The sequence below is a fragment of the Solanum stenotomum genome, chromosome 7 (genome assembly GCF_019186545.1).
Source record: "Solanum stenotomum isolate F172 chromosome 7, ASM1918654v1, whole genome shotgun sequence".
Lineage (NCBI taxonomy): Eukaryota > Viridiplantae > Streptophyta > Magnoliopsida > Solanales > Solanaceae > Solanum > Solanum stenotomum.
Genome location: NC_064288.1, coordinates 7,051,461 through 7,061,225, shown reverse-complemented (window position 1 = coordinate 7,061,225; position 9,765 = coordinate 7,051,461). Strand labels below are relative to the sequence as shown.

At 31.9% G+C, this 9,765-nt stretch overlaps 1 protein-coding gene across 1 annotated transcript; it reads right to left on the bottom strand.

Annotated features, from left to right (window-relative positions):
* Positions 1-2,148: 2,148 nt before the first annotated feature.
* On the bottom strand, positions 2,149-8,737 carry LOC125869604 (ent-copalyl diphosphate synthase, chloroplastic). The gene is made up of 12 exons (XM_049550075.1): positions 8,455-8,737; positions 7,053-7,236; positions 5,509-5,723; positions 5,253-5,373; positions 4,820-4,932; positions 3,946-4,172; positions 3,747-3,862; positions 3,593-3,691; positions 3,347-3,520; positions 3,152-3,233; positions 2,439-2,624; positions 2,149-2,352 (listed from the first exon to the last, which is right to left on the bottom strand). Exons 1-12 carry the CDS (start codon positions 8,735-8,737, stop codon positions 2,149-2,151), a joined length of 2,004 nt encoding a protein of 667 aa, XP_049406032.1.
* Positions 8,738-9,765: the final 1,028 nt, after the last annotated feature.

Genomic DNA, 9,765 nt, shown 5'->3' with positions numbered 1-9,765 from the left:
TTATTTTGTACAGTCCAAATGATTATTTTGTATATATATATATATATATATGTTCTCTTCACTCATGAAGTGTTAGTTTTGTTGTTTCAACCTATGTTACTCATATTTTTTTAAATGTCGATGGTGTACTGTGTTGAATTTTTTTAAAATAGTATATTTTTAGAGTATCCGACATGAATCCGGCATCAAAAGTGAAGAGTCTGCACAACTTCTTAGTTTTGAAGTCTCTCTATCTACCACATGTGCTTACCTTGTTAATGACAAGGTATATTATAATCTCTTATAGTTCCTTCTATGTCCCTATCGAAAAAATTGAATATTCAATAAATTAAAGTAATTAACTAAACTAATAAGAAATCAAGAAGGAAAGGACAGAGTTGTATGTTCATAGATATAAGAAATTGAGAGAGGGAGAACCTTATTCATATTGTCACTACAATATGACCATTTTTTAGGCCTAGAAATAACTTGGGCAAGAGCAAGAGCAAGAGCTACAATACGTGGTACTACTTGGGCACCAAGTTTGGATATTTAACTTTGAAATAGAGGTGGCTCCCATTAAAGAGCCACATGGACATTTATCATATATTTTACAACTAATTCCTTCTTCAATAAGGAATGGAAGTATCGGATGAATTGATATTTCACATCAATGGAAATATATTGGGAACAAGACAATTACCGCATATTGGGGGTTAAAAATATTTTTGATTGAGATATTAAGTTAGTCTACATGTTCACTATCTTTATAAGGTTATAAATATATTCCATTTATCAATTTAAATAATATTTTTTCGTCGTTGTTAGAATTATTGTTGACCCAATTTATTAGAATATATTTTAGCAAATAATTAAAATACTAACGTTTGAAACGTCAAAATACAAATTTAACAGGTCTTTCAAATTAGAGATGGCAATGGAGTGGGTGGAGGTTGGCAAAGCTTAACTCGTAAAAATTTAAACGCACTCCGGCCCGCCTCGTGCAGTGCATTTTTTTTTATAATCTCAATCTGCTCCACGCCGCCCCACATGAATTCACTCCGAGTAGTGCTATTTTGTAATTCCTCCACTCCGCCCTGCATAAATATGCCCCCACCCCATTCCTGTAAAATTCTTATTTGATCTCATTTTTTTTGTTTAATCACGTAAATAAATATACACATCACAATATATAACTGTGCACCCAAACCTCAAACAAAGAAATTATGTTTTAATTTATTCCTTGACATTTTTTCTTTTACATAAATTTTGATATATTAATAGTAGCCAATTTTCATAATTCAACTTTGTGAACAATGTCTCACTGGAATTAGTAACAATACTTCATTTTTCACTTGACCGTCTAAATCAAGAAAAAATAACAATCAATTAATTATCATAGTACTAATCAAAACAAATACTTCAAATTGTAGATTGAGTATATTTTCCTGTTAGATCTATTAATACTAATATGATAATAAACTTCAATAATAGACGAGAAAATTTCTGTGTTATGTATGATTTTTATCAAACAAGAAGAGAACACAAGATGGGAGGAGATTCACATTCACCTTGCACTCACGTAAGTTTAAAAAATAAAGCTGGTTTTGACCCGCTCTGCACCTGCTTAGAGACTATGCTGCTCCGAATAATCTTACACTCACCCCATACTCACTCCACACCGTTTTATTGTTATCCCTATTTCTAATCAATGGTTGTCGAGAAAAAAATTGATTACACCATTAATGATGCATCTGCTATTGGTCATTTATAGTTATTTATTATATAAATAAATAACTATGTAGATATCGTACTTCAATATCTAATAGTATGACATTCTCATGAATATATAATGGACACATTTAACAACTATATAATATGCAACAATTAATAGATTTTGAATTTATATGTGATTTAATCATGTATAATCATTATCTTTTTTATTTTTTAAATTTCATATATATATATATATATATATATATATTATATCATTTTCAACTTTTACAATATTAGATCTTTAATAAGACAAACTATAATTTGAGAATTTTTATTACATTGTTTTATCGACAAACTATAAACATCAATATAGAGAAGTCAAACTCTTTTAATTGTGGAAAGGATATGCAAGATGAGACTATAAGCAACAATCAAGTTGATACCCTCAAATGATTAAAGTACTCTTTGGAAGAGCACCTTGTCAATGTGGAGATTGATCATTGTTGGACTACAATAAGCAACATAGTAAAAACTCTTGGCTACATTAAGAAACGTTTGCTTGACGTTGGCATCTATATCTTCATCAGATTTGGATAGCACAAGTTCAACTAGTTGTTGCATGTCATGTTCAATACTTCGATCCTTCATATTCGGTACCTACAAATTAGTATCCGATATCAACATATTGTAATTACTAGCAAAAGTGGATTCAGGAGTAAAATTCTATGAGTTTAATTTTTAACCTTTGCGTGGTGGAAGAGACGAAGACGGTGACAAACTCTATTGGATATGTTGAGGAGCTTTTGATACATAGGATGCGACAACAATAGCTCATCTGACTTGCCGGTGCACAAATTTAGCGTCCGAATTAGTAGTTCTGCACCTCCTTTTCCTTCGCCTCCCTCTTCCAATATCATCCACTTTTCCCACTATACATGTTCCCACATTAATAAACTTTTAGATTTTTTTATTTGTCTCAAAAAACAAATTTACCATATTAGCCTGCTAAAGGAAGTATAAGGCGACGACAACAATATTATGACATGTTTCAATTGAGTATCTGATAAATATGTTTTTGTTAGATACTTACTGCACAAGTCTTTGAAAAGTTTTTGTGTGTGGTCTCAAGTGTCTATTACATAGATGAGTTAATTATTTAAAATATGATATCCCCTTTAATTATATGCATTAGCATCAATAAGTCGTTAAAATTATCTCATGTCTGGTCCAATCGAAGCTCATGCATATAATATAATAAAATGAGATGACATATTAATTTGAGAACACGTGCATACCTTTTTCAAAATTTGAACCGAAAATATCTACTTAATATATAGGAACACTTTATTAGGTGCTCACTCAAATATTTAGATGAAGTTTGTAGACAAATTTAAGGATTATCAATATATTCTGCCTAAATATAATATAATTGCAAAAGTAAGTAAGTAGGACTAACAGCATGATGCAAGTGTTGATGGATGTCTATGCCATGAGTCATCAATGCTTCAAGTAGAGTTTCGACGAGCCTCTGTCCTGTCCTATATATTGCATGCGATCGAGTTCAAAATTAGTTCACATAAATTAATTTAAAATAAGGTTCACTGTGAATAGTCCATGTAGCTAATTAAAACAATATGCATGATAGGCTCACTTAGCATTAGAATTGAGGCATTGAATAGTCTCCATAATAGCAGCAACTTTGGCCCAAACCAGTCGCTCTCTGTACCTTTCTGGTTCAAATACACTTCCCATCGCCAAATAATACCTCACCAATAAGCTTCTTTCGCTCAATCCAAACTCTACTAATCTACATTCTTTGTACCACCTGCGTCCAATCATGTAACAATTAATTAATAAATCTTGCATGTGTATGTTCTGTCAGTTCATCTAAACTTACTGGAGAATGCTTTTCCACTCAAGCTGATGCAGTGCTTGGCACTGGTTGTAATCCAATTTTGCCAGCTCCAAATATGTGTTATTATTGATTAAGGGCATCCTGAAAAGTGAAAAATTATAAATGCTATTTATTACTACTAAATTAAAATATATACCTGTATAAAGTTTTGCCAATCCACACATCGTCTTCACCACCATATTGTTCGAGAAAGAACCTTGTTTCTAAGCGAGGCAAATTGGCATACCACGGTACGTCTAATGCATACCGTACCTGTTAAGACACACACAAAAACTGAATCAAATTAAGTAATATTCTTATCCAAACTGATAGAGAGTGTAATTAATTATTTTTACCTCTCCAGGGAGATCTTTGGTGATGATCCATTTGTCTATAAGTTGATTTTGAGAACGTTTTTCTTGCAAGAAATTGGAGGAGAATTTCTTTGCATCATCAAGTATCTTCTCTTTAGGAAACATTAACTGTGAAGCTCTAAATAAATTATACATTCCAGTCACAGCCTGACTTGTTTGTCCCGCCACGCAAAAGAATTCACCCTTGCTCTCAAAGATTTTGAATGCATCTATTGGGGAAAAAAAACATGTAATTTATCAGTATTAGTACTAAAGAGTTTAAGCTTATATCAATTGATAATGTACATATTTTTTATACAATCAATAAAATTGATCTAGAACAACATGTACTCTCTTACGATTTTTTGTCGATATAGTAAAATTACTCATCTCTACTATGGACTAGGTCACACCAATTAAACCAAACTAAATTTGTGTCTTCTTTATTTGTTTTAGAGAAAACATATAAAATCCCTCCGAACTTGGCAGCACAACTTACTTTAGCACTTAAACTACACGAACGTTTAAATACTCTCTTAATAATTTTTGAGTGAATTAAGTACCCCTTAATAACTTTCAATACATGGTTGTGATGTGGTGCTGGCGGGTGAGAGTGGTACTATACTCTCAGGGTGATACTTAATTGACTCTAATGTTATTAAGGGGGGTGTTTAAACGTTCGTGTAATTTAAGTGTTGAAGTAAGTTGTGCTGCCAAATTCGAAGGTTATGTATTTTCTCTTTGTTTTACTGTTATTATTATAACTTACTATTGTCTTTGTTATTATCACTATAACATTATTTGGCTAAATTATGCTCTACGTAAATTCATTACCAAAGACAATGGACTGATAGTTCAATTCAAGTGAATGACTTACCAGTAGAAACAACGTAGCCATGCAACCTTAAAAGTCTAAAACCCATGGCCGTGACATCAATGTCTTGAAATCTGTAATTTCTAGCCCAGCAGATTCCTTCATTTGTCCAATATCTAAAATAAACATATCATTTTATTTATTAATATTTTTCAAGAGGTGTGTTCAATTAAATAAAAATAAGTAAAAATGAACTAAGAGAGTAGTACTATTACTTCTATCATTAATAATATTCTCTCTAATTTATTGGAACAAAGGTAAAGGTGAAAAAATAATTAATTATATTTTAATTTTTTAAAATAATAAATATTTTTGATCAATTATTTTTAATAATCATGATAAATAAAATAGATCGGTGGACGGAGTATTCACATATAGTCCTTAAATTTCTCAAAACTTGCTCAAAATACTTGTAGTAGTACGTACTATGTCGTACCTATTGACATAATCGACACATTCTTTAATTTCTGCCTCAAAATACCGAGAAATTCCAAGTCTTTGCAATCGATCAACAATCCAAATGTGCTCAAATAAGTCCACCGGATATACATTTGGAACTTAATAATTATCATGCATTCAAATGTCAAAATTAGCTCTAAAGAAATAAAAAACAATAGTAGAAAAATAAAAAGTTGTCGGGTGCATGTGGATCAGCCTCTGCTAAAAGGTAAAAGGTAGTATATGTGACGTACCTCCGCCATTGAATTTGTGAACAATGTTGGTGAGATAATTGAGAGAATTATGATCTCTAGTCTGCATAAATGCAAAGGCAGTGGAGGATGGAGAAAAGAGGAAAGAACCATCAGCACACTGCAAGAGAAGTAGCTTTTGCCACTCCAAATCTGGCATCCCTTCCAAACTGAAGAGTAACGGTGTCGGCACTTTGTGCATTTTGTCTCTCGGCACCCTATATATTATATAGGGAAAATTGCACGAAAAACAAACATATACTAGTTAATTAGCTAATATAGCTATAGTTTGATTTAATTACGGCTCGCAACTTAATTTTAGCTTTAATTATGTCACTTGTCCTCTTTTATACATATACACATACAAATTATACACATATATATACAATTATCTGATAGATATACATATACAGTTCGTCTCTCTCCACTCTCTGCCCAACTCGCTCGCCTCTCTCCTCTCTCTCCCAATATCGCTCGCCTCTCTCCTCCCTCTCTCAATCTCGCTCGCTAGGTATACAAATACAAATGTATATCAATTATATATATATATATATATATATATCCAATTATCTGACAGATATAAATACACAGTTCGCCTCTCTCTCCACTCTCTGCCCAATCTCGCTCACCTCTCTCCTCCTCTTCCAATCTCGCTCGCCAGATATACAAGTACATATGTATATTAGTTACATATATACAATTATTTGACAAATATACCTAAATTTATCGAAATATCCTCAAAGTGCCCAAACAGTCATGTTGACTTGTTGTCTGCTTGGGCACTTGAAATTCTCTCTTAGTATATATTTAAGTTCAACTAAGAAAACATACTAACAAAGATTGTGGTGAAATGGTAAGAGCGTAATGAATATCAAATATGCTTCATTTATATAAACGTTATCACTAATTAATGATTGTACTTAAGTGGCCGGTATGAGTTCTTAATACTTAAACGGAAAAAGGATAAAATTGTCTTAGAACTATGTGAAATAGACTACTTATACTCTTCATTACATTTTGGGATAAAAATGGGAAAAAATGACAAATATACTCTCGGACTATCGTAAATGGTACGCAGATACCCTCCGTCATACTTTTAGAACATTGGTGCCCTTGCCGTCCAAAAACTAGAGCATATATGCTCTTCACTCTAACGGAAGACTAAATAGGGACACGTGGCGCAATCTTATCCATCGATCCAATATTTAATAAATATCGGGTCAATGGATAAGATTAAGACATGTGTATGTCCGTTAGTATTAAGGGTATATATGCTCTAGTTTTTTTACTGCAAGGGCACTAATTTCCTAAAGTATGACGAAGGATATCTGCATACTATTTATGATAGTTCGGAGGTATATTTATCCTTTTTCCCTAAAAGATGCCCCGCTTTTATCCTAAAAGACCACAAATACCCCCTCAAGAGGGTATGTAACTCTTGAGGATATTTTTGTGGTCTCTTGAAATAACGACGTGGTTTTTTTATCCCAAGGTAAATTATTTGATTTTGTAAAGTTAAGTAGTAAGTACAAAATTTGCTTGCTTACCTTGTGAGTTTTAGATTTCTTTTGTCATATATGTCTCTCAAAACACGAGAATCATCCGGAATATGAATGCCGATATTTCTTCCAATCTCAATAAGTGAAGGAAATGCCACTTCAAATCCGATTGGCATATGCTCAACATTTTCATCTGCAATCTTGCTTAAATTCTCTTTGATAAACGACATTCCTATACCACCCTCCCCACCCAAAATAAAAAATAAAAATAAGAATCCAAAAGAGAATGCATTATTACCTCCACACATATACAGATTAAATGAGAAAAATGACATAATTGTTTTTGTACTCTTAAAAAAAATATATTTATCCTTTCTCATACTTTTTGAATATATTTGACTCGGAGCACATCTCTATGTTGATGGGGTTGCACCAGGAATATAATCAACCCTTAGCCCGTTTTCATTTGCTTTGATGATGGATGTATTGATGCAACAAATTCAAAGTGAAGTCATGATATGGTGTGTGTTATTTGCGGATGATGAAGTTTTGATTGACGAGACTTGCACATGAGTTAATATTAATTTGGAGGTTTGGAGAAAGACTTGCAAAGGAGTTAATATTAATCAACTATGTTGTTTTGTTACTACCTATTGTTTCTTATACATTCGTTACATCATCTTATAGTCTATATTTGTCTTGAGCCAATGGTCCATAAAAAATAAGAGGTAGAGGTAAGGTACGTGTACACTCAATCCTCCTTAGACCTCACTAGTGGGACTACACTAGCTAGTATGTTGTTGTATAACTTTTTGATATATTTGTCATTGTCATCCAACTTTAAACATACATTTTGAACTGTTAAGTCTCATGTCTCCATTCTTATTATCCAATGGTCCATAAAAAAACAAGAGGTAGAGGTGAGGTATGTGTACACTCGGTCCTCCCTAGACCTCACTATGTGGGACTACACTAGCTAGTATGTTGTTGTATACTTTTTTGATATATTTGTCATTGTCATCCAACTTTAAACATATATTTTGAGCTGTTAAGTCTCATGTCTCCATTCTTATATATTAATCTATGTGGCGCCTATGTAGATATATTTTTTGTTATTTAATTTGTACTAACAAATACTTAACACAATAATTTTGCAGAAACATAAACAACAAAGTTTAGCTTTGATTTAATGTTTCTTTCGACTTTAGGAGATTTAAGTGCGTGAGAACCATTTTACCTAAATTCATATTTACCCATAGTTTATATGATAGATTGTAATTCAGTTCATTTTGGCTCAATCAATCCAAATTCGATCCAATCCAACCATCTGTCACCCATAGTTGTAGGCAATAGTTAGAGGAGATAACAACTAGAGATGATATCTTGGAAGTTTGAGCTTGGGAAGACACAACGATGACTACAAAAAATAATTAAAGTAGTTAATTATTACCTAGTTCACTTTTGTGGTGATGCACATTCCAAGATTTCAAGGCAATAATACATGCCAATGTGTTGATGATACGATCATGAGCCAAAAATATGAATTTGTCACCCCAAGAGCCATCAACAAGTTGATTGTTGGCCCATTGAATACATGAAGGGAATTGAGGATTATTATTGATGTCTTTCACAAGAGCAACCCAAGCTGTATCATAAGCTGATACACTTATTTCCCCATCATCCATCGATTGCACCATTAATCGGACCACGTCAATCATGTGCTCCTTTATCATACTTGATGTGTACACCTTTTACATGTAGTTATGTTTTAGATAATCTAATGACTGGTTTAGATGTATATATCGTCAACATATACAAGGTCGGTTCTAGGTGAAGTGAGGTTCAAATTTTCTTTGTCGGAAGATTAAATAGTTAATTTCTCAAAAGATCACTCAACTTTGAAATTTTATTTAGTAAAGTCACTGAACTTTATTTTGTATCAATAAAATCACTCAACTTTGGCTTTTGTATCAATAAAATCACTCAACTAAATTTTACATTAAAATGTCTAATATGACAAAATAAAATATTTATTTTATGCCATATAAATATAAACACCACCGATAAATAAAATATTTGTTTATTATTTCAAGAATTTCTTTGTATAAATTTTTAGCTCTGCATATTTTTTGAAAATATTTGCGAGTCTATGAAAATAAAAAGAAAAAGAGGAGAGAAAATTATTGTCAACCATAGTTAATGTTACTTAATAAAATAAATTTGATCCATTAGATAAATAATAGAACATGTGTAATTCATATTGGTGAGGAGCTATGCAGTGCCGGCTCTATGGCTAGAGCCTAGACAAAGTAAGACATGCCAATTTTGTGGGCTTTTTTCAAAAATAAGTTATGTATTATACCTTACTATTAATTTTTTTTATAGATTTTAGACCTCCAATTAAAATTTTGTTTTAGAAATTCAATTATATTGAGTTGTTCCTAGAACAATAACCTCAAGTAAGAAAAATAAAAGCAAGAATATTTTCTAATTTGGTCAAACCACACTGTGTTGTTTCTTTTTCTTCCTCCATGTTGTCGTTCGACTTGATAACTGGCAAATCATTTTTGTAAGAAATCGATATTGTCACTATTTTTGTCAATAAAATTACAGTAAAAAAGAAAGGACAAAAAAATTAAAAAATACTACCTAATCAATACCTTGTGTGTCGACGTCTTGAAACCCCAATATTGTATTGTAGACTATAACCGAAACTTACATTTTCTGTAAAATAGTGAGTATTTCATTAGTACTTAAAAAT

Excerpts from the sequence above, each read along its gene's own strand:
- LOC125869604 (XM_049550075.1), bottom strand. The coding sequence starts at position 8,737 with ATGATAAAGGAGCACATGATTGACGTGGTCCGATTAATGGTGCAATCG. Across the intron at positions 5,724-7,052 it reads AGAAATCTAAAACTCACAAG|GGTGCCGAGAGACAAAATGC; the intron begins GTAAGCAAGCAA and ends TATAATATATAG. Across the intron at positions 5,374-5,508 it reads TCACAAATTCAATGGCGGAG|TTCCAAATGTATATCCGGTG; the intron begins GTACGTCACATA and ends ATAATTATTAAG.